At 42.9% G+C, this 24,803-nt stretch overlaps 1 protein-coding gene across 1 annotated transcript; it reads left to right on the top strand.

Moving 5' to 3' along the window:
• Positions 1–15,957: 15,957 nt before the first annotated feature.
• mtpn (myotrophin) lies at positions 15,958–21,726 on the top strand. Its single transcript, XM_061668181.1, has 4 exons — positions 15,958–16,321; positions 18,274–18,387; positions 18,476–18,559; positions 20,305–21,726. The coding sequence occupies exons 1-4, from the start codon at positions 16,250–16,252 to the stop codon at positions 20,389–20,391; spliced, it is 357 nt and encodes a 118-aa protein (XP_061524165.1). The 5' UTR covers positions 15,958–16,249; the 3' UTR covers positions 20,392–21,726.
• Positions 21,727–24,803: the final 3,077 nt, after the last annotated feature.

Genomic DNA, 24,803 nt, shown 5'->3' with positions numbered 1-24,803 from the left:
ATTTGATCAAATAACATACATTTAGGAAAATGAAATTGCCTTAACTTTTACACTCAGATACAGCACAATAGGCTCGCTAAGCTGAAAGTATTAATTATACTGTATCGAATTTAAATTTCTGTATATTAAACTTTGACAGTTGGATTCACCAACATTCATCAGCAATGCTGATATCTGTTTCGTTACTCAAAAACAATGTGAGTTCTGCCAATTTACATCTTTATCTTCTTCATCTTTGAATGCTGCTCGTTTTATTCCACATTTTGCAAACACAGACACGAGACAGCCTCTTGTATGTTTCTGAAGTTCCAAGTGGCATTCTTGGAGGCTGAAATGTGGACATTTTTAGGCAGACAGATGACAACGCATGACATAGCTGTTCTTTTTCGTAATCTGTGTCAAGTTAACTTTGATTGGTGAAATGGAGTCAAACGTCACCTGTGATAATATTGGATTTGCCAAGTAGTGACAAGCGTCCGAGGCAGAAGTCTCTTTGACAAACCCAAACACATCAAAATACAAGTAGCGAGCGGAATGTCGTTCGATGTGACGGCGTAAACGTAGTGTTGGTCTCTGTGACGCCAGTTTGTCCTCTATGTCCTAAGCCCTCCGTGGTCACATTAGCGTCACGTTGCACACAATCAGGATGTTAATTGAAACGTACTCATTGACGCGCACACCTGCGTGCTTGGTCCATGGTCAGTGGGGCTGTCATTTTGCAAGTGTGAAAGCATATGAATTAATTATCTTGACAATCCACCCATGAAGAGCGCCCGAGGCGGGGGTCTGGTTTGTAACACGGGAACAGGTTTTCTCGCTAGACCGACTGTAGCTGTTGTACAGGAACATGTTTCTCGATAAACCAACTGTAGCTCGTCTACGTGTATGTGTTCCTCTGTAAAAAGATACAGCACAAGTACCGTGGCTATAACAAGTCTGCGCACCTTTGTTCACTTCCCAGCTTATAATAAGGTGTCCATGCTTGTGCGACTGCATTATCGCCATTGTTTATTTTTCCTTCCCCTCTTGAAAAGATTTCAGTCATCGTTAAAACTTTTGAAATGATTTGTCTTGTTCTCGTTTTTTGTGTGTGTGTCACAAAAACCGAGCATTTGAACAGGGGTGTGTAGATTCTTTTGATATGCTAAAAGTATCAAATACGTTGTTCTTTTAAAGATAGCACACTTTTCTCTGTGAGCGTAATGAAGGTCATCGGCTATGATGTCCACCATCAAACGGAAAGCATTTGGTGTGTAATAGCTTCGGCGTTCCCACCGTTAATTGCTGAATTAACTTTTTTTTCTGTATAATTAAGAGCCGCCTAAGCATGTACACAGGCTGTGGAATGGCAAACGGCCCCCTTGAGACTCTCCGAGCTCCCTGCTTGTGTTTGGCCTGCCATTGGTTAACGCGGTCAATGGGGGGAATAAAACAAGACATTCAAATATGCTAATCCTCGAAAAAGTACTATATTGTAATTTATCGAGATTTAGTTTGCGCAGTGCAAACGTAACCCTTGCCCTAACCCTGAGACTACGCAAATATGTGTGAGGTTATAATTGTGCACATCATATGACCTCATGAGTGATAAAGCACAATTCTCTTGTTCGCCAAGAATATTTGTTATTACGCAACACACCGAATGACTTTATTAACTCCGGAGCTGCTCGACAGGGGTTCATTGCAATCAGGCTAGTAGTAACACTTAAACGACAGATAAGAGGTGTTGTGCTGGATAGCGGGAATACTGCGGGGTGTCAGGGCCCAGCCGTGCCGCAAATAGCGAAAAACCGCGAGGGGTTGAAAGCACAAAGATCTCACAACATTCAAGATGTATCACTTCAACATACATTCTTTGACACCAATTGTGTCAAGGAAGAATATGTGAGTTTTGCAGCAAATAGCTTGGAATAAGTTCCGCAGACAAACTGCAAATACTGTCGCTGAATGTTTTTAATCGCGAACCATAAAAGGTGGAGCTTCATTTTCATGCGAAAGCTGGTCAGCCTCCATTGTTCATATGTCACTGCGGCTCACCGTCTTTTTTTCTTCCAAAAGCCTGCCAGAATAGACCCGCCTCATTATCTCCAAGCACAAACGTGTTACACAGGCGGTGACAATGAGCATAAGCCTCCTTTTATTGAAATCACAATTAATCACACCGCCACAAACATAATGCCTGCGCCGTAATTCATCTCCCGCGTTCCCTGCCATGTCGAAACATCCCTCCAAATATTTATTGTGCTCGCCGCTTCACCCGGCATGTAATCAGACGTGGCTACAGTCGACACGAGAGGACGTGAAAGCGGTGACGAGTTTGTTAATTACCGCACCAGACCAGCCTGACAGCCGCGCGCTAGTGGGTACGCTGCGTGATTAATGGTCTGGACGCAGAGCGCCACATCCAAAACTGTTCCTCTTGGAAGGGATCAAAGGTAATGCGCCAGCTGCATTTCCAGGAGTGTTGGAAATCCCACTTTGAGGGCTTTCTCGCAATTTAACGTTGTGCAGGAACAGGTCTTCCAGGTGTTGTGCAGGAACAGGTTTTCTAAATAAACCAGTGTTATGTGTTGGGGAGGAATATGTTTTTTTAGGGAAACAAGTTGTAGGTATTGTGCAGGAACAGGTTTTCTAGGTGAACCAGAAGGAGGTGTTGGAAAAGGAATAGTTTCCTCAGTAAACCAACTGAAGGTGTTCTGCAGGAACATGTTTCCTGTAGGTGTTGTACAAGAACATGTTGACCTCGCTTAACCAGCTGTAGTTATTGTGCAATAGCATGTTCTCTCGATAAAACAACCGTTGGGTATTTTACTGGAACATGTTTTCTTGGTAAACCACCCGTAGCGCTTGTGCAGGAACATGGTTTTCTCGGTAAACCCATTTTTGGTATTGCCCAGGAAAAGAAATTGTGGTGTTAGGCAAGAACATTTTTCTCAGTAAACCCAATTGTTGGTGAGGTGGAGGAGCAGGTTATGTAAATGTTGTGCAGGAACAGGTTTTCTAGATGAACAAGTTGTAGATTTTATGCAGGAACTTGTCTCTTAAGTAAACTAATGGGAAGTGTTGGACAGGTAAAGCAACTGTAGATGTACAGGAGCAGGTTTTCTCTGTAAACCCACTCTAATGTTGTGCGGGAACAGGTTTCCTAGGTAAAACAGCTGTGGATATTGTGCAGGAATATTTTAAAACCAAGAGGCATTGTACAAGAACAGAATCTTATTTCAAATTGGGAGCGCCCCTTGGGTAGTTATTATTGACCAGATCCAGATGCAGCACAGGAACGGGAGCACGTGGTTGCAATGTCACGGTGGAATGACGCTCGATGTGCATGACGACAACAGAAAAGAAGCAGGCCATCTCTGCGTGAAATGAAAACGCCAACAAAACGGCTGCCTCTGTTTCCCAGCCTGAAGTGGCCCCTCGTCAGGGTTGTTATTCATACGCGAGCCCTTCACCACCTTCTTCTTCTCCGGGAAAACACAAGCGTGACTCCTAATCCGGCCGCAGAGTGAGATTAACTCCACTGCCGGCTGCCTGGAACCCTCCCTATTCTTTGTTTGTCTATTTCACACATGCCCCCTTTGCTAATCTCGCCCAGTGCTAAACGGCATTGGTTTTGTTCAAATGTCATTGTGGCTGTATTGGGCTATGATTACGCGTTCCTGGAAGCAAAAAGGCTGCCCGTGTACAGATAAGCACGCGAGGCGTCCTCACAGGCTCGTATTGCTTTTAAATGAACGGACATGGTGCCATTTTGTATCAAGCCAAAGCTGGAGGTCAAAAATACTTGCATATCGGACATCTGTGTCCTTTCCCCAAAGGCGTCTCATCGGCATGGATGTAAAGTGAAATTTAGTAGCCGTGGCTGTCGTGAGTAGACACGCAAAAAAAAGTCTCGCAGAGACATGCCCGGAAAGACATAGGATGTCTGCCATCTTGGTTTTAAGCGGACATTTTGGGGTCATTTTGTCCATTTCCGAGGGTTCTTCAAGGACTATTCCTCGTGATTTGTTCTATTGCTACAAAATTGAAAGCTTGTATACTAGACAGATGGGGAATTTCAGCCACTGAAGCCAGTTTCACTTCGCAACAAGAAATTTGCTTGTCTATCATGAGTAGACCCACAAACAAGTGTCAAGAAGCCATGCCCGAAAAGACACAGAAAGTGTGCCGCTTTGCTCTTAAATGGATATTTTCCGATTGCCACCAAATTGGAACTCTGTGCACGAGACAGATGGATGATGCTACATTGTGAGGAATTAGAATTTGTCTCATCGCATGTGTGTGGAGTGTGGCACTGAAGACTGACGACTTGCCATAAAAAAATGAATCACTCTCGTCAGAGTTGAACCAACTGTCTTGAAAATGTACCCCATGAAGCCAGTTTTACACAGCCGGATGGAATTTGGTAGACATGTCCAACAAACACTTGATGAATTCTGCTTCTGCAATGACGGTAAGACCACATTGAAGTATACAAACGCGACATGAAGGACGGTGAAATCAAAATCTGACCAAGTGCTGGGGTCATCATTGGACTACATCGACGTGTGTCGGCATTTCTGATCGAGAGAAATGCTTATCCCCTTTTTTTAGCCAACGACATTAGCAAACCTGAACCACGTGTACTAGACAGATGGACCAGACTAAATTCTGAGTTTTCGTCACTGCGTGTGCTTGCAGAAGTGATGCAGTAATGCTTTCTTGACTCCCACATCCTTAACAAATCCCATCCTTCTGCAGTATTCCACATGCAATTCAAACCCACAGCCTTGGTGTTTATCTGCCCTGAGCAGCTTCATCCTGCCATAGCTCAGCTCGCCTTGTACGCGATGATCCACAAATCAGTTGACCATCTCGGAGCGCCTACATTGACGTTTTGAGATGAACTTCTGGGTCACCGCACTTTGAAGGAAGAGGGGCGAATTTCCCCGTCATCAATATATCCGTCCTGAATAATGCCAAAAAACAAGCCAGTCAATAATCCCCCAATGGCATTTGGAAAGTACATCATGCATGCTAGCGAAAACAGGTGGTGTTAATCTGAGTGATGAATGTTCCGAAGAGCTCGGTAAACCCTAACTGCTCCTGGGGGCTTTTTTTTTTTTTTTTTATAAAACAACTTTCCGCAATATTCCGCCCGGGTCAAAAGGTCACGCCGGGAGGCAGAAAGTTGCAGGGCGTGTGTTGTGTTGTGTTGTGTTGTGTTGTGTTGTTCCGGTTATTAAAAAGTTATTGGATTCACCCTTAGTGTTTGCAATACACGGGAGTGTTGGACTGTTACGAAGAGCACATCATTTTAATTGCTCCAAAGCCTTTTCTCCCACCGCAATTCCTCAAAACTTTCTCATTTACATTTCATTTGCATTCAAGTGTATCATAGCACCAACTGTTTTGGGCTCACAAGATAGTTGTTTGTGTTTTCTTAGCAAGCATCCCCACGACAGCTCCTGCATGGGAATGATCCCAACATACAATAGTGTATGATATCTCAATATATCACTATACCGATACTAGAGATGTCAGATCTATTGATACTGTAGCCATCTGAACTCAATTGCAATAATGCACTTAATGAATGGTAGAAAATAAAAGAAATTTTAAAAAAAAGGACCATGGGGTCAATTAAAATACAAAAATGTATGATCGCTTTCTGTAACAATGGCGAAATATACTCAATTCACTAAATTAAAATAAAATACAAAAGATATTGTAACTGGGAATAAAATACTAAATAAATTATAGATTTTGAAATGACTGAGGGGGAAAATAATAGAAAATCAAGTTTTAAATTTACAAAATTAAAATAATTCATTTTTAAATTTAATTAACACACCGGGTGGAAAATAAGTCTATAATACAAAAATGGCAAAGAAAACCAATAAATTGATGGTAAATTGAAAAATATATAAGGGGACGATCCAAAGTAAGTAAACAAATATATCGTAGCATATCGACGCCTTATTTTTATGGTATAATTAGGAGTGGCGCAGTTATTTTATTCTTTTCACTGAGTTCAGGTTGTCATGATTTGCATCCAGTGTGTCCATTGATATCACACAATCGCTATATTGTCAGGTAAGTAGTTCCATTGCGATTCGCGACCGAACTAGTGAGAGCATCAAGTCCATTTTCAGGCTGACTGCTTCGCTTTCATCAAAACATCTGAGGGGCTGAATTGTTCAAATATATTGATTGATTTGAAATGCGCTTCATTGCCAAGCCGCTGCTTAAACTGAGTTAACCTGCGACCCCGCCCGAGCGCCATTAGAGCCTCGTTTCATTGACGCGCGCAACTGCGAGCTGATGCCTGGCTACATTTGGAGCGCATCGACCGCAAGCAGCAAAGCAAATTAAGGAAGGGAGAGGAATTTAAAGGAGGGAATTGAGGAGCTGAATCAATCACTGAAATCAGAGCCAAGGAATCCCTTTTATTTTCCGCAGCCAGACAGCTCGTTTTGCAGCCGGCCTCTTGCCATTCGTTAGTCAGCCAGATAGCGAGGCCACTTCATGAGCTCGTCGGGGCCAACCTGGAGACTTTTGCAACATTTTTTTCCACATTTAAAACGGTTCCCATATGCCTCAATAGCGTACATATAAATAATGCCGCAACATGCTTTTGTCAGGAAACCCCAAAGATTAAGACATGACATCATCTTTTCTTGTCTCGCTAAAATGATCCCGTTTTGAGGGTGGGGAAAAATGCCAGCACCCCTCAAGCCAGCAAAAGCATTTCTTCACAATGACCTCCTCCCCGCCACGTTATCATATTGATTTTGTTGGGCGAAAACTCTCAAGCCTGGCTGTATTTCCGTTATCGCACAGCTCTCCGGCCAACAATCTGCAGCGAGGGAGGTCAGGTACAGTTATTCCGACTTTTGTACCGGCTATTATCAAGTGATTTGGTCCAACTTTATGTCAACGCAAAGCTATGCTTTATCTCTATCTTGATGCCAAGATAAATGACCCCCCCTCGTGTGAAAATACAATTGGTGTCATTGGATAGGTAATGTTTTTCATTATATGCCAGGCCAGTTTTATATGTAGAAAACGGGTGGGAAGGGACGTCGCCTGCAGCCATTTTCCTTGGTAAGTCCCCGTAGGGGCATCTAGTATTGATTGGGGGAGAGAGAGAGTCCTGCACATACTCGGCAGGCTAAATTTAGCAGGTTAAGCAACACACACACACACACACACACACACAATGACAAGCTCCTGGAGGGGATGCTGTGAAATACTCACACAAGTAGGCCTCCTGTCGTACACAAAAAGACAAAACAACAAAAGATTTTATGGCGCTAGCTCTGGCTAATTGGCTCCAGGTGTCGTCGCCGAGGGTTCCCTCTTCCCACGGGCCGCAAGATTGACAATACGGCACTCGCCTTTTTCCACAAGTCCTCCCCTCTCAGGGTAGAAGTAATGAATGCAGCCTTTGCCAAAGTTGAACTTTGCCACTTGAACATCCCGACATATGTGATGTGCGTCAAGACTTGTCCGGGGGACATTCGGCCCAGAACCAGTCAAGCTGAAAATGGTTGAAATGCACTCACTAGCCGGGCTGGGAATTGCAAAATAACTGCTTTTCCGAAGCTATCGATAGTATCACGATGCGGCGATTGTGTGATAATCGACATATTGGGGGGACAACATATAGGCCTACACAAAAAAACAATCTGTCTGGGAAATTGTTAAAGGATGACATCAGATAATATCAATATTAGATCAAGTCGTATTGATGATTTCTCATAAGACATACGATACGTCCTGTTGTCGATATTTTGCAGAGTAACTCATAATAATTGATATATTGGAGGAAAAAAAGTTACAATCAGCGTTATTTAATAGTCGATTGTTGAACTTGTAGTATCTGTTACATATCACAAGAATTTGCGATGTGAATATTTTGCAGAGTAACTTTCCATACAATATGATTGCGATATTTTGTTGCTATTTGGTTCAGTTATTTTGTCAATGTATCACAAGAGATACCGATACGATACATGCATAGATAGATAAAGCATCAACGTCCGACAGACATGGTACTTCCCCTCAAAAAAACAAAGCTCATTTCAACGCATTGTGTTTAATCACGCAAAGCGTGCCAAAATAGAATTTTTTAAATTAGCTCACGGACCCCAAGGCACACCAGTTTGATAATCTCTGCTCTAGAAGTTAACTCTGTTCCCTTTGACACTGCGTTTTTCCGCCCACCCTCTGAGCAAGTTGGCTGATACAAAGTGAGCTATGATTTTTTTGTCTCTTTTTTTTGGGTGGTTTTTGGAGTTGCTTCCCAGAAAGGCGCCTCCGCTAATCAGCACATTTCACATGAAAATGATGTCAATCGGCCTCCTTCAAAGGCTCTTAATCACCCGTGTGAAAAAGCCTGAAATGTGTCGAGCTTGCTGATCTCTGAGTGAAGGTTACATGCAATTTGGTCACCCCGCCCGGCTGCTTGCCTGCCAAATTTGCAGATGCTGTTTGTGGATGTGACTTTAGCTCATTAGCCGCGATGTGTGTTCAGCCGGAGAAGGCCTGCTAGTAATAAGGATGCTCCGTTGGAAAGTCTAGCAAAAGGTTTGGTCAGCAGGAATAAAATCACGGCTTATTTTCACCCTCTTTTTAAAAAAAAATAAATAAATAGAAATCTGGCACAAGGTGTCATTAAGGGAAAGCGAAGGCCCATCTGGAAATGTGAGCGCTTTTCCCGAGACGGCAATTTAAGCGAAAAGAAAAGGTGGAAAAGCTTCTCATCTCATTGCTACCTGCGGGGTCCGTCAGACTTTCGGCTACAGAGGTAATTACAATTATGCAAATGAGGCGCACTGTCATGGCGTGGAACAAAAGCAATGCCACGTATGCACACTCCAGTCCTCTGGCTGGAAATCCAGATACAGGGACTCGTACTTCTTAGTACAACATTTTTCCCATGTGGTATAGTACACACACACACACAATTTGTACACCTCATTAAACTCAACAACATCGCACAGCGTGATAATCATCCCCCCCCCATCCCACCCCCCAACAACAACAACACGTTGTCGCGTCATCAGCCCACCTCTCCTTAATGAAGCGCTAATCTGATGACGTTCACTTATCTCAACAAAGATGAAAGCGGCACCATGTGGAGGAAGCCTGTTGGCTCGGACTCCTACTCGGTGGGGGTTGTTTCCGATGCAACGCATTTGCTCCTTTATTGCTACTCTTATTCGGGAGCATTTGTTTGGCGAAGTGCCGGGAGTCACCTTGGAAGGAAACAAAGAAAATCTGTTAATTGAAAACTAAAGTCTGCAATGATCAAATTCATCGCTATCACCCCTAAAAAAAAATAGCAGCCATTGATCACAGAAAAGCATATGTGTACACTACTCCGTCATCTCGGCTGCAGGGGATTTTTTTTTAGGGCGAACTTAAGGAAAATGACTCCCTATCAGCATCTAAGGGCAGCCTCGTTGAGCTCATTACCAAAATAGACACTTGATATTCAGCTCAGAGGAAGACAAAAATGCTCGATTTGGCGGCTTTTATCCGCAGTCTTTAATCGAACGGCACCAAATTGCAGAGATGTTGCGGCTAAACCCCCCTCGCGTCGATTGATCGGTTTCCAGGTGGTCATTGAGCTTCTCCTCACAGTAACAGAACACTGCTGTTGTTATTTTTTTAGGGCTTAGTTAGTTATCCGTCAATTGAACTGCACTTTTCGAATGGGTTTTTTAACTCAGCCTTTTTTGGGGTGGGCAATAAACCCAAAGCTAAAAAGAAATGGAATCACGCATGCCTGCATGTGAATCCAGCCGAGATGTGTCTCCTCCATGGCACCGATAATATCACGGAAAGGCCCAGAGGCTTTGAATAAACAAAGATAGATGAAATGCTAGCGCGAGGCGAGAGGATCTCGCCACCCGTGATGGGAAAAAGCACCGGAGTACCGTGAAGGGATCAGCGTGCCCGCCTGATTTGTGCCTAATAAACTTGTCACATCCTATCAGGTCTCGCATCTCGCACAGGGGGGCGCACGAGACCCCCAACCTCCTACCGTCAGGCCTGTTCACGGGAGGGAGTGGATGTCTGAGTGATGGATGAGGGCTCTCCATACGGAATGATGATGGCGGGTGATACAGGTGAACTGTACTGTGAACTGTGTTTTTTTTTTATTTTTTTTTTATTATCTCTAGTTTCAGCTTGTAAGTTGACCATGCTGACCCTGCACAATTTTATTGGTACGCTCAAGCTTTGAAAATAAATGTGTCACTTGTTGCTAGACAGAATTCATAGGGCACACTTAAACCTTGTAACATTTTTACGTGGCCACTTGTTGCTAGGTGGAATTTATGGGGCACAGCCAAGACTTATAACACATGTGCGCAGTCACCAGTTGCCAGGCAGAATTCGTAGGGCACACTTGAGACTTGAAATCAAATTTTCAATGCCACCTGCCACTTGGCCCGAATTTGTAGGTGAACACACAAGCCTTAAATTCATTTGTGTGGCCACTTGTTAGCAGGCAAAATTCATGGGCCCACAGGAGCCTTTAAGCCAACAGGAAGGTGGAACGAGGTTAAAATGTACGACAGTGTGGGTTACTGATGTCATCATTTTTTTCGTAATGCCTTACTGTGATATCGTGAAAAGGGGAAGAAAATGTTGCTTCCTGTGTCTGGTTGAAGGCAGTGTTTGTGGCCTGGCCTCTAGAGGGCGCCCATCTATTGACACCCAGCTGCAAATCAGATATTCAGAGCACTTCAGGTCCTCACCGTGCACTTCGTATCATCATCTACCTTGCACTGGAGAGCATTGCATCCTTGAGTAATAAACTATTATCTCCGCCTTGCAGGCATCAGTGGAGATTTGAGACATTTTCTTCGATGGCACCGGGTCATGTGAAGCTCTACTGAGTGGAAAATTATTCATAACTTGTTTCCTCTTGCGCCCTGGTGCAGTTTCAGTAAAAAAAATATATACATTATTACTTCTCTTTCAGCCCCAAAGTGGCCCAATGTTAAACGTCGAACTCCAAAATGATTTTCATTCGCTCCACCACACAACAGACTCGGATGAGAACGAGGGGGGGGGGGGAGCGGAATGGCCAGCTGGAAAAGAGAGATGCCAGCTTCTCTTCTCAGCGCTTAGCATGAGGATAAATTGAAACCAGTGGTACAATTCCAGCGTTTACTTTGCTAAAACCTCAATGTGGTGATTGAAAAGCCCACTGAAAAAAATCAAAGGGACGTCCAAATAAACAGTTATCCCCGTATAATTACTCAACTAAAGTATAACATCTGACTACAGGGACATAACATTTATTAAAAATGGCAGCGAGGGGGCCTAAATCACAGCAAAAATGATGATGATTAGTATGACGGCATCTGATATTATATTTATGGATTTATGGCTTATGTCTTACTCACACCCTCAGCACTACACTGTTACTTTGTATTAATACATACACACCAGCGCTTGATTTAATGCAAATAAATATGTCCTAAAATTAGTTAACTAAAATTCTGTTATGATGAATTACAACCCCAATTCCAATGAAGTTGGACCGTTGTGTTAAACATAAATAAAAACAGAATACAATGATTTGCAAATCATGTTCAATCTATATTTAATTGAATACACTACAAAGACAAGATATTTAATGTTCTCACTGATAAACTTGATTGTTTTTAGCAAATAATCATGAACTTCGAATTTTATGGCTGCAACACGTTCCAAAAAAGCTGGGACAGGTGGCAAAAAAGTGAGAAAGTGGAGGAACGCTCATCAAACACCCGTTTGGAACAGGCTAATTGGGAACAGGTGGGTGCCATGATAGTGTAGAAAAGGAGCTTCCCAGAATTGCTCAGTCATTCACAAGCAAAGATGGGGCGAGGTTCACCTCTTTGTGAACAAGTGCGTGAGAAAATAGTCGAACAGTTTAAAGACAATGTGCCTCAATGTACAATTGCAAGGAATTTAGGGATTTCATCATCGACGGTCCATCATATCATCAAAAGGTTCAGAGAATCTGGAGAAATTACTGCATGGAAGGGGCAAGGCCGAAAACCAACATTGAATGCCCGTGACCTTCGATGCCTCAGGCGGCACTGCATCAAAAACCGACATCGACGTGTAAAGGATATCACCACGTGGGCTCAGGAACACTTCAGAAAACCAATGTCAGTCAATACAGTTCGGCGCTACATCCGTAAGTGCAACTTGAAACTATACTGTGCAAAGCAAAAGCCATTTATCAACAACACCGAGAAACACCACTGGCTTCTCTGGGCCCGAGCTCATCTAAGATGGACCGATGCAAAGTGGAAAAGTGTTCTGTGGTCCGACAAGTCCGCATTTCAAATTGGTTTTGGAAATTGTGGACGTCGTGTCCTCTGGGCCAAAGAGGAAGAGAACCATCCGGACTGTTATGGACACAAAGTTCAAAAGCCAGCATCTGTGATGGTATGGGGCTGTGTGAGTGCCAATGGCATGGGTAAATTACACATCTGTGAAGGCACCATTAACGCTGAAAGGTACATACAGGTTTTGGAGAAACATATGCTGCCATCCAAGCGACGTCTTTTTCATGGACGCCCCTGCTTATTTCAGCAAGACAATGCTAAACCACATTCTGCACGTGTTTTTACAGCATGGCTTTGTCGTAAAAGAGTGTGAGTACTCGACTGGCCTGCCTGCAGTCCAGACCTGTCTCCCATTGAAAATGTGCGGCGCATTATGAAGCGTAAAATATGACAACGGAGACACCGGACTGTTGAACGGCTGAAGCTGTACATCGAGCAAGAATGGGAAAGAATTCCACATACAAACCTTCAACAATTAGTGTCCTCAGTTCCCAAATGTTTATTGAATGTTGTTAAAAGGAAAGGTGATGTAACACAGTGGTAAACATGACCCTGTCCCAGCTTTTCTGGAACGTGTTGCAGCCAGAAAATTCTAAGTTCATGATTATTTGCTAAAACAATAAAGTGTATCACTTTGATCATTAAATGTCTTGTCTTTGTAGTGTATTCAATTAAATATAGGTTGAACATGATTTGCAAATTATTGTATTCTGTTTTTATTTATGTTTAACACAACGTCCCAACTTCATTGGAATTGGGGTTGTATCATGAGATGGTATGGACAACTTCATGAAATCCAAATGGATACATTGTTTTGGGGTGAGGACTACTTTTGTCTGGCGCTCCCTTTTTACGTGTCATTACCAGGCACAGTAATTCAATATGAATTGCATTACCGACTCAACACTTTCACTGCATTATGACTTGATATTATTATTGCATACAGACTGATTGAATCTCGAAATAAGTCATGCATGTGGAATTAGTCTACTAAATTGTATAATTGCGACGTTAAAGCATCAGTTATGGCGGCGCTGAAAGGCCGCAGGGAGCTTTAATTGAATAAAAATGGCGGTGGGAGGGAAGGGCCCCCCCTCCCCGCCCCCTTGCCCCCTGGAGGTTGTGTAGGAATGGCGTAGTGTATTACGGTGACCAGCGTTGCATACAGTAGCGCCCGCCTGGGCACCGCTAATGGATTGAAAAATGGAGGCGACGTGCCGTCGCAACGACGGGAAGATTCACTTTAGGACTTTGCTCAGGCAGAAACTTTTGCCGTGAATACATGAATTGAATTACCTGCGGGGCGCCCTCTTCTTTCTCTAATAGCTAGGTTGTCATGACACTTTTAAACATTTAACTTCTCCCTGAAACACAGACAAGAAATCCAACTTTAAAATACATTTTAGCTCACTACCTACGTTACCAAAATCGCCAAATTGATTTTTATTGGTCATTTTTGCGCTGTCACTTGTTGCTAGGCAGAGTTAGTGTGACACACCTGGGCCTTCAAACACTTTGGCACACTAGCACGGTAACTTGCTGCTTGGCAACGTTTGTGGGACACACTCCAGCCTTCTAACAAATTTGCACTGCCACCTGTTGCTAGGCAGAATTATTGTGGCACGTCTGAGCCCTTTCAGAAAATCATTTGCATGGCTATTTGTTGCCAGGCAGAATTCGTGGGACACACCCAAGCTTTGTAACACATTGCACTGTAATTTGGGACAAAGCTGAATGTGTGGGACACAGCCACTTGTTGCTCGGCAGGATTCCTATGGCACATTCAGACTTGGAAGATATATGTGCTGCCACTTGTTGCTGGGCAGAATTCGTAGGGCACACTCGAGCCATAGGACTCATTTGTGCACCCACTTGTTGCTAGGCAGAATTCAGGGGCTACACATGAGCCTCGTCACCTATTGCTAGGCAGAATTCGAAAGGACAAGGACATTATTACACATCATTTAATCACAACATTACTGTCTGTACTTGTAGCTTTTTTTCAAGCGCAATGCAATCCCCTGGACTCATTGATGCGGTACTGGCCGCGCAAAGGACAATGTGAGTATTATGAAGCCACTGTAGGATTAAGGATCTCCCAATCAATTGAAGGACACACCGAGGTATTGATAAACTGAGACAGCAACTCCTGAGACCTTATTATCACAGTCACGCCATCAATTAAGGCGACATGCGAGCTTGTAAAAAGCATCTACGGGGAGCAAGGCTACGTAAGAGCTTGAATTTGAAATTCCAAAATGGTGTTTTTTTTGTTTTTTTAAGTAGTCGTCCTCTTGCTACGGATAGATTGCCTTTTTTTCCCCAAGGGGAGCGGCTGATCCCGTGTCGTGATAGCGCCATAACATTGGTGTCAGGGCCTCTAAGTCACAGCAAGGCTCAAGCAGACGAACGCCGCTAGCCTTCGTCCAGGGAACGAGGTTAGTGGACAGGAAATGAAGGCGCGCGATGCTATCGCAATGAGACGTTTGACTTTTCTTTTTTTTGCCGTTTTTAGTTTGAACAGGTCAAGGTAGTTATAACTGTTTCCTCCGCCCCTGCCTGTCTGCTTCGATCAATACTCCAAGGATTTTGATGGACAAGTTCATCCCTGAACGTCTCACGTGGCTGCAAATAAACGGACACTTTGGTGCAATTTGTCATTCTTCTTCCTCTGTACGCAAAGGGGCTTTTTTGTTGTTGTCATTTTACGATGAAACATAATACATTAATATGTATATATGGTCATCTTACTAGAAAAGCGGCAACAAAAAGGCAGCAATGTTATTAATTTAGCAGAATATTTTTGTAATTGTAGTGCAGTCCTTTAGATGGCATAATTAAATGATAAATTACATTATTAGTTCAATAATAGTAGTCTTGTTGCTAGGTGGGATAGTATATGTATCGTAGTATACTTGTGCACTAACAAAAATAAAAATACAATTTATTTTCGATTATTAATATGGCTATTGTATAATGTAATTGTAATAATAATATTATCGTTATTATTAAATAGTAGCAGTAGTTTATACATTAATACACGTGGAATAACAAAAATTACAATATTTTCTTCCTATTATTCATATTGCTATTATATAATCATAAGAAAACTAATAGTTGTTGTAAGAATATTAGTTGTGCTACAACAAAAATAAAAACTGTATTATATTGTTTTTTTTTATGGAATAGTAATCATAAATTCAAAAAACGTGTATAGTATTTGTAGCAGTAGTTGTAGTAGTATAACAAAAATAAACCTTTTTGGTATGTTCTAGATTATGAGTATTGTTATTCCAGAAAAATAATCATAACTATTAGGAGGAGGAGTAGTAGTACAGGTAGTAGTATAACACCATTTTGCTATACTAAAAACTGATTAATATTGCTATTACTATAGTATCCTCTCTCCCTCTCTCTCTCTCTCTCTCTCTCTCTCTCTCTCTCTCTCTCGCTCTATATATATATATATATATATATATATATATATACACACACACACACACACACACACACACACACACACACTTATGAGTAGTAGTGTACAATATAATTATTAAATAATGAAACATAATTTCGCGTCTCTTCTTCTTCGTTAACTTCCGGGTGACGATACCGGAAGAGCTCGTGCTGGATAGGCGGATCCCTTTCTGCTAACTTGCCTTTTTTCCGCATTTATTTTCAGCCTTTCTTAGCTTCCTTCCGTATTTTTGTCACCGTCCGTTCCAAACGAAAGCAGGTCTCTCTCATTTTGTACTATTTTTTTATTAGACGAGTGGGTTTCTTTGATTCTCTTTCTGCGACGACAGGAAAAGAACCCCCCCCCCCCCCCACACACACACACACGCTAGCGAGAAAGCTAACTTTTTTTTTTTTGCAACACTACTTTTAAGGAGCGCACACACAAAATGGGCGACAAAGATTTGACTTGGGCGCTGAACACCGGCGACTTGGAGGTGGTCGAATCCATGCTGGTGACGGTAAGAGGCTAGAGGAGAGGCGGGAGGAAAGAGAATCAGATGCCGGTGTGGTTAGTCAAGCGAGTTTAATGCTCCGACAAGTGGCCGTCGTGTCGAAAGTGCCATAGTAGCTAACGTTAGCCCCGCTTGCCTAACGGCACCACGTTAATTAGCGAGCCATTCTTGTTCCGGTGGGTGTATTTGCCACTTAAGCCTTAAATGTGCTTTATACCAGTTACATCAAAGTATGATTTCACTGGGAAGTTTTTATTTTGGCGTTTTGGTAGCCGCTAAGCGTTAGCACTGTGGCGTGCTTTGGGCGACGTCGGTGACAGGAACGGACCTGTCGTCACGTTACAGCTATAGAGCCTTTGTCGTTCACTTATATGAACGTGAACTCTACCAGGAATAATGTTAGATGCTATATTTATGATATGCATGCTTGTTCAGTGCCCCAGGCAAAGGCTTATGGTGGCTAGTTGAGACGCACGACAACCTGTTGGTTAATTTCAAAGCTAGCAGGCGAGACAAAACATCCATCAACAGAAATGATCAGTCATTTTATTGCTCAAGTTAGCCCCTACACAGTGGCTTACATTTTTGTCCGACCAGAGAAGACTACCATTGCCTGAATAATGTAGAACTGGAATGATCGATCAGGTAACTTGAATAATTTGGTTACTAATATAAATTGAAGCAAAATCTCTGCCTTGAAGCAGTGATCATCTCACATGGCCTACTGCTACTATAGAAATAAGATTGAAAGTGCGTAAAAGACAAATGTCAACACGCAGACTGTCTCACGGTTAACCTGAGGTCATAGCAGCCAACTCTCATTCGCTGACTCCCACCAGCGCCCCCCCCCCCCCCCCCCCCCCCCCACAAATTCACAGATGATATAGTGTGGAACGTGAAGATGGCTATCCAAAGTGGACTACACTCGCACCTCACATCCACACTTTGGTGTTTAATGTCGCAAAGTCAGTTTTTATCCGACTAATGGATGGAATAATCTGCAGAATATTCGATTGTAAAAACCGAACTCCGCGACAAAATTCTCTTCACCGACTCAACCGCTGAGTGTGCAGTCTTCGATCACCCCATAACACTCCATTCTAGATCAGTCCTAATTGTGGTCACTAAGATCAAACAATGAAAGCACGTCTTGACTGTTCACGCCATCGTTTTTTTGAATGAAATCCACCAGACAACAAGATGCTCTCGTCTGACTTGCCGAACTTGATCTTTAATTGTTGTCCTTTGATAGAAATATTAGCTAGAGTGTCACTAACAGCTGCCTCAGTGGCCTCTATTTAAGAGGTGGGAGGGGCTTTACCTGCGAGGCAAGGCGGGAGCTTGCGCACGCGTTTATGCCACTTAGCGCGATTTTATCATTGCAGATAAAGAAAAAAAAGTGTCAAGAGCTCAGGGCAGGACCGTTTTTAAAATGTTACAGTTGGCAGACACCAAGGGCAGTGCTTTTCAAACATTTCGCACATTACAGGAAGTAATTTGTTGTGTTAAACGGTTGCCCAACTGACGTGTGCAGGAAGCTGTTAGACTCCTAAGACTTTGATGAAACGCTCGATTCCGACCCAACTAGTGTGCGGCCGAAATGGGCTGTCGCAGGAATTGAAACAGGAAATAAATGATCAGAGAGAAGGGGGGGAAAAAAAACATTGTTCTTAGTAGTGGTGGAGTTTAGATTAAATCAATGTTTCCCCACTCTGAGGGTCTCTCACAGGTTTGGAGTCACCGGATTCAATGATATGAACTGAATGAGCTCCAGTGGTGGGCCACCCATGCAGATCGGGTGTTGGCATTTGAGACTGCAGTAACCAGATCTACACTGGTCACACTCATCCACTTAGCTAATGAGTCTTTGCTTTCGTCACCTGTGAAGTGACATAATCAATTGTGGGTTTATATGAAGTGTTTTCTTTCCCCGCCCATTCTCTTGTTCTGCGTGGCAGACCGAAGACGTCAACCGGACCCTGGATGGCGGCAGGAAGCCCTTGCACTACGCCTGTGACTTTGGCCAGACACGCGTAGTGGAGTTCCTCCTCTCCAAGGGAGCAGATGTCAACGTAACCATAATTCAATCCCTTTACATTCCCTATATGTTTGTTTGTTTGTTTTGTCCGCATAAAATAAGATCCTCTGTCCTCTTGTCAGGCCCCCGACAAACATGGCCTCACTCCATTGTTCTCCGCTTGCCTCGAGGGCCACGCCGCCTGTGTCAAGGTCCTGCTAGAAAAGGTTGGTTAACATCGCACTAAATCAAATGTGAGGCACACCTCCTTATATGAGACAGTTCTGATAATACTAAAATAGTCGTCATATTATCCAAAGTTAATACCTCGCTGAAAGCTTGGTATTGATAATTTATTTCGTGTCTATTGCATCTCATTAAATTGTGCTGGTGAACCAAAGTAGTTAGCAGGGAACTAGTGTGATCTACTAATAGTGCCTGGTGCATATTTATCTATTATTACCTTTTCCCCCAGTGTTGTGTTCATTTTTTTCTCAAAATGACAAATTTCCTTGGGAAAATAAGCTTTCACCCCCCCCCCCCCCACCCCCCCCCCCCTCATAAAAGGTTACTTGAATTGTAATAGTCATAAACAATATTATTTGCGTGTTGCTTTTTGGACACACACACAACATTGCGGCGAGACCACCTGTCTATTATTAATATTACTAATATAACTACTTTACCCTTTGTCTGCAAATCGTGGCTTGTGCACATAAATTATTTTAGGGATGTAAAATTATTTTTTTAGCCTGAATGTTTTTCCTCCTAAAAAAGGCAACAGTGTTCTATTCTTGGTGGGAAAAAAGTGTAATTTCTTCTTAAAATACTTCTCTGAAGATACAATTTTTCAAGAATGATTAATTCCATTGAGACCAATTGTTTCAGTTAAAACGTTAAAAAAAATTAACATCTTCATGAGGAATATCTTTTTCCACAAAAATGACTTTTTTCCCCCCAAAGTTAGACATTTTCCTTGAGGAAAAAAGCTTAGCTTTTCATAAAATGTGACATATTTCTTGACAACATTCTCCATAAATGCGACGTTATTTTTTGAAATGACACATTTTATTGTAATAGTTTTAAACAAGGTTCGTGAGGAGTTAGAATTTCTGTGTCATTTAAGGGATAGACGTGACCACATACGAGGGGCACGAAGATCACCTTTAAATACAACTTGTTTGCACTTGTTTGTGATAGCAGTCACCCCTGAGCTAGTTTACGCTCCATGCTGTTTTGGTTAGCAGCAAAGTTCAAATGAGCGTACCAGCTTTTTCCCCACTTATTATTATTTGTAGTCTTTTCTGTGCGTCCGCCGCCGCCATGTTGGAGCTTATAAAGAGCCTGCTGACTGGTGTCGCTCATTCATAGCAGCTCTTGTTGCCAAACGAGGCCTTTGTGTGTTCCCAGGTGCACCATGGGAGCCGACCCCTGGGTTAATACCCCCTCGCTGCCCTTTTTTAGTGCAAACTGTGCTGTTGTTGCAACGCAGTCACCCGTTTTAAAAAGCCAATTTAACCCAAATAGGAGACCCAGTCAGGTGTTTGCATGATTCAAGAATTCAACTTTTCCCAAGCAATATACTGTTTTTCAAAACATATTAGAAAAAATACTACATTCTTGAAATAATTTGTTCTAAAGAACTTTTTTTTTGTCCTGCCGTAAATATATAAATCTTTTTTTTTTTCAAATATTTTGTTTCCTTTCCTGAAAAACTGACAAATTACATTACCCCACCCCCTGCAAGATTATATATTTTTTTCTGTAATTCGTCTATATATTTACGAATGGGACATTTTGTTGTTTCTCAGAAGCGTGATGTTTGTTGCCCTGTTGTATCCTGTCGTCCAAACGAGCTCACTGGTGTCACTCGAACTTCCACAAGCAAACTTTAATGAGTCCAAGCCCAGCTGGGGTGTCAGTGACGTATATTTCAGCCCTGGTCAATCTCCCCCTCGCGTGTCCTCCGCAGGGCGCCGACAAGGATCAGAAGGGTCTGGACGGCAAGAGAGCCTTCGAGGTGGTCAGCGACGACGCCATCAAGGCGCTGCTCAAGTGAGGGTGGGTGGGAGGGGGGGGGGGGCGCCGCAGGCTGGCGTCGCGGGGTGGGGGGGCACGAAACCAGGTGGTTTCCCCCTTACCGCTTCTGTCTATCTCCGGAGGGCTCATCTTACCTGTTTAGAGGTTTTCTTCTCGTCCCACTCCTACAGGATGTGGTTTCCTTTCTCCGTCTCTCTCGCTCGCTCTCTCTCTCTCTCTCTTTTTTTTTTTGTTTTTGTTTTTTTGGTTTATTGCCATTTAACGGGAGGACCGGTGGAGGGTGCGTGCTCAAGTCGCTCCAATGAAACACAAAGCTTAGCACGTAAATGAAAGTCACCCTTAAACGTGATGCTGTGTTACAATTCCCTCTGCATACTGAATTGTACAAAGGAATGTTAGGGCCACACTGGACAGAAATGATTATGACAATTAAATCCTATTTTTAGATCGAAAAGTAGTAATTTTAGGCGTAGTGATTTTTTTGTATTAATGTGAGATTTAAGTCAACTAAATAAGACTTTCTTTAAAGAATAAGAACATGAAGACTTACTAATATGAGACCTTTTTTTTTTTTTTCATTTTCAGTTGTTTTTTCAAAAAATATGCATTATGTATATTAGAATTGATGTTTCTCCCCAAAAAATACTGTATTTGAAAAACCTTGAAATGTTGACTTTGGGCCCTTTTTCTTCTTGAAGAATACACGCTAATTATCAATAAAAAACAATTCTTCGGAAAGTATTGGCTTTTTGCGGTCCCCCCGCACAATTAGGACTTATACGTTTTCTTTTTCGGTGTGGCTCCAAAAGTCCTTTGTAGAATTGCACTGTACAAATGTTGACTAAGAGAGTTTTTTTAAGTAACTCAACTGCTCCCACTTCCCATAAAGTTCCTTTTTATATCGCTTACTTATCCCATAGTATTTCCTGTGCCCATTGACCAATCACCATGCTGGCTAACAACAACTAGGAGCACTTGAATGTTTTTTGGGCGGGTTGGGGAGTCACGTTAACATCGAAAACTAGGCGGCTTTTTTAGAATGTTTGTTTTGCAGCTGAGATAGTAAACTGGATGGTGGGGGGTGCACCGCCGTAATATTTTCAGAACCCCGACCCTGAATAGTGGCCATTTTTCTTTCCCCCTCCTCGGATTTGCTTTGGCTGCATGTCAAGTCTGCTTGGACGCCATCACGCCGTCGCTCTCTTTCTCGGTTCAATTTAAACGAATAACTGCTAGCTACAAAGTTACTATTTAAAAAAAAATAAAGAAATACAAATAAAAAAAGAGCAAACATTCTCGCTGACTTTGTTGTGACAAAAAGTCTGTAAAAACAAGAATAAAAATGTCCATAACAGTTGACTTCATCTGAGCCATTTTTGACCATGATCACAGAGAGGTGTTTCAAATGTTTTGTCAAATAATCATTTTGATGTCTGGTCCAGGGTGATGCTGATGAAGTATGAAATGAGTAATTGCTTTTCATTTAGTCGTCAGATGTGCAAAACCCCCCGTTGGAGACCCTTCCCTGGATAATTCCTCCTTGACATCTCGGATCCTGCTCCAATAATTACTGCGCAAAGTAACTGTAGGCCGCAGACGACAAGCGATCCTCATTTGGTTTAGCGGCAAATTGTACACCTGCACAAACATGTTTTGTTTACATTTGCACATTTTCAGGCGGAAAAGTGTCTAAAATTGCCTTGCAAAGGTAAGAAAATCCTGGATTCACAGAAATATCCTAATTGAGTGTTTTTCGTTATTCACTGGGAAATTCAGAAATGTATTTTTTTTTTAAATATTTAAATGATAGATGAAACGAAATATGATGAAATTTGTGAATAGATCAAGTCAAGGGGTAAAATGTCAAGATGCCTGATATTTGTTTTGCAAGAATATGTTTGTCAATATGCATTGTTCACCGAGAAATTAAAATTGCCCAACAAAAGAGAAATGTCTCTGCGCCAAGGTGTACTAATTCTTAAATAATTTTATATGCGGTATAGAGATATCTTTTAACAATCCTCAAGAACAAAAAAACGGAGCTCCTTGGTGAAGCATTTATCAGTTGATGCTAATAAATCTGCTGAAGTTGAACGCTGCAGTTTTCCCCACGAGTGAATAAAAGGCGCAAATTAACGCGGTTACTCGGGCCGATTTGTGTTAAGTCAACAATCGGCTCTGGTGCTTGCACGTTGGCGACCAAACTGATTGGCAGATGCTGTAATTAGCGGCCATGTGCTGGCTCCACTTATTAAGCGCCACTTCCGTTGTGATCAGTCAGCTCAACATGCTGCTTAATGAAGTAGCAAATACAAATCATTAGCATAATTAATATGGACTCGTGATGGCCTTTCGGGCATATTTGACGCCGCCTCTCTCCCCTCATCTGTCATCGACTCCATGTCTTGTGCATTAGTGGAGCTTGTGAGTGATCTGCGACTAATCTATATTTTATTTCCCCACCATGTGTAGTTGGTTTACAACGAGACAAGATGGCCCGCGTACAACGTCGACTATTTCGAGCCGACAAATACAATTATTTTTCTTATTTGATTCCGCACGCCGTTATTACCCTAAAATCTGCTCCCGCGACGTCATGTACTTAACGTGTTGAGTTTACAGTCTCCCTGTGTGCAACCGGCTTCATGCCGGTAGAAGGTTGCGGGGAGAAATCATAGCGCCATTCGGTGATCTTTTCATGGGTAATTTAAGCAGATTTGTTTTAGCCTCTTGTGACGTTTGAGCGTGTAAAATGCACACATGGACTCAAAAGTGCGTGTCCTGTTGTAACGTTTGTGGACACAACATGGCTGCATTTGTTGACAACGCCGCGATTACAAGACAAATTTAGGAGTGAGCTGCGGGAATATAGACTCGGGCACTGTTATATTTGGGGGTCGGGGGATCGTTTTATCGCATTTGATGCAGACAATCGGGTGCGGTGATTGAGCCTCCCGCCAGATGGGCAGTATGTCACGGCATTGATCAGGTCGTAAAACCAGGCAAGGTCTTTGTGGATGGTATGAGGATTTCCAGTTGGAAAACCATGTGCCAAGTACCTGATGGTGTCGCCTGATGGTGTACATTTAAAAAAAGACAAAGCCAAGCATGGATTAGGGATCTCACCCCCAACCTTCTGGTTGAGGAGACTGAGTGATCGACCCTACAACCTACAGGTTAGGGTGACTTTGGAAATTGAACTTTCAACCTACAGGATGGGTAGACTGGGGCATTAAACCTTTGGGTATGGGAGACTAGCAAATTCAACTGCAAACTCCGGGTTGGGGAGACCCAGGTATTCTAGCCTTAACCTTCGGATTGGAGCGACTCGGTGGTCTAACCGGCAACATTCGGGTTGACGACAACTGCCACCCGAGCCAAACTGCCCAGGTAAGCGTGCTCCAACTATACCTCAGCAGTCCTGGCAACTCTCCAGCAACGAGACTGGCCCTTCGTCGCCCTCAGTCTTTCAGCCCCATCCCCCAAATTCTTAAAGCAAAGTCCTCATAGACTGAACCACCATTGTCCCCTACGGCTATATCGCTGGAATATTCCCTGGTAGATGGCACCAATTCACGCATTTTGTTTCTGGTTTGACAAACTTCTTGGCATTCCTCATGATCTGTGTGGGTATCCATCTGTAACGGGGGTCTTGTTTGGATCGACCCTCCGTTTCCCTTTGGGAGTGCCTCGTTATTTACGTCACCGCTCCCAAGTCGAGCTGCTCTCGCAGTTCCTGTACTCTCTCACCTTCATTTCCTCTGGTTTGTTACCCGCTGTTGTGCTGCTGCTCCGTCAGACAGGCAGGCTAATTCAGTTGGAGTCTATCGGGACAAAAAGATCATTTGCACTCTATTAACCTTTCCGGGGGCCTGTTACTGTACACTTAATGATTATCGCAACTGCAGCTCGCCTCGCTTGTTGCCCGCCTTTATCGCCGCCTCGCACGATAATGAATGTTTACGAAGCGGAAAGAGGGGGGAGAAAAGGGTAGATTTGAATGGTTTTCATCTTGAGCAACGCAAACAATTTATCTACGCAGTCATGCGAGTCACAAGACATCAGAAATGCATCACAAGTAGCCACTTTTGAATGGATTTCACTCTACCTTTTTCTACTAATTAGCACCTTATCACAAAGTAAGCATACCGGCGTTATGCTGACAACTCCCCAGCTCTTGCTATTAGCAAACTTTCCCTGTCAAACTTCCGTTCGGCCAACTTTATGCCCTCCCGAGTTGTTGTTCTGCTGTGGTGTGATACATTTTTGTAACGACTTAAACAGGCGGTGACCCAAAAATTGTATATCTCTCGAAAGGTATCAGAGTGGTCCTTGGAGTTAATATTCCTTTCACCGGTGAAAGAAATTTGGTGACTTCTCATTTCTTGGGTTTTGCTGAGCCTTTCTCGACTTCCTGCTAATGCAACAAAT

The sequence above is a fragment of the Phycodurus eques genome, chromosome 22 (genome assembly GCF_024500275.1).
Source record: "Phycodurus eques isolate BA_2022a chromosome 22, UOR_Pequ_1.1, whole genome shotgun sequence".
NCBI classification, from domain to species: domain Eukaryota; kingdom Metazoa; phylum Chordata; class Actinopteri; order Syngnathiformes; family Syngnathidae; genus Phycodurus; species Phycodurus eques.
Note: the sequence above shows the minus strand (reverse complement) of the source record. Positions and strands in the feature narration are given on the sequence as shown.

Coding starts and splice junctions, on each gene's coding strand:
- mtpn (XM_061668181.1), top strand. CDS start 16,250: ATGGGCGACAAAGATTTGACTTGGGCGCTGAACACCGGCGACTTGGAG. Junction 16,322..18,273: donor TCGAATCCATGCTGGTGACG/GTAAGAGGCTAG, acceptor TCTGCGTGGCAG/ACCGAAGACGTCAACCGGAC. Junction 18,388..18,475: donor CCAAGGGAGCAGATGTCAAC/GTAACCATAATT, acceptor TCCTCTTGTCAG/GCCCCCGACAAACATGGCCT.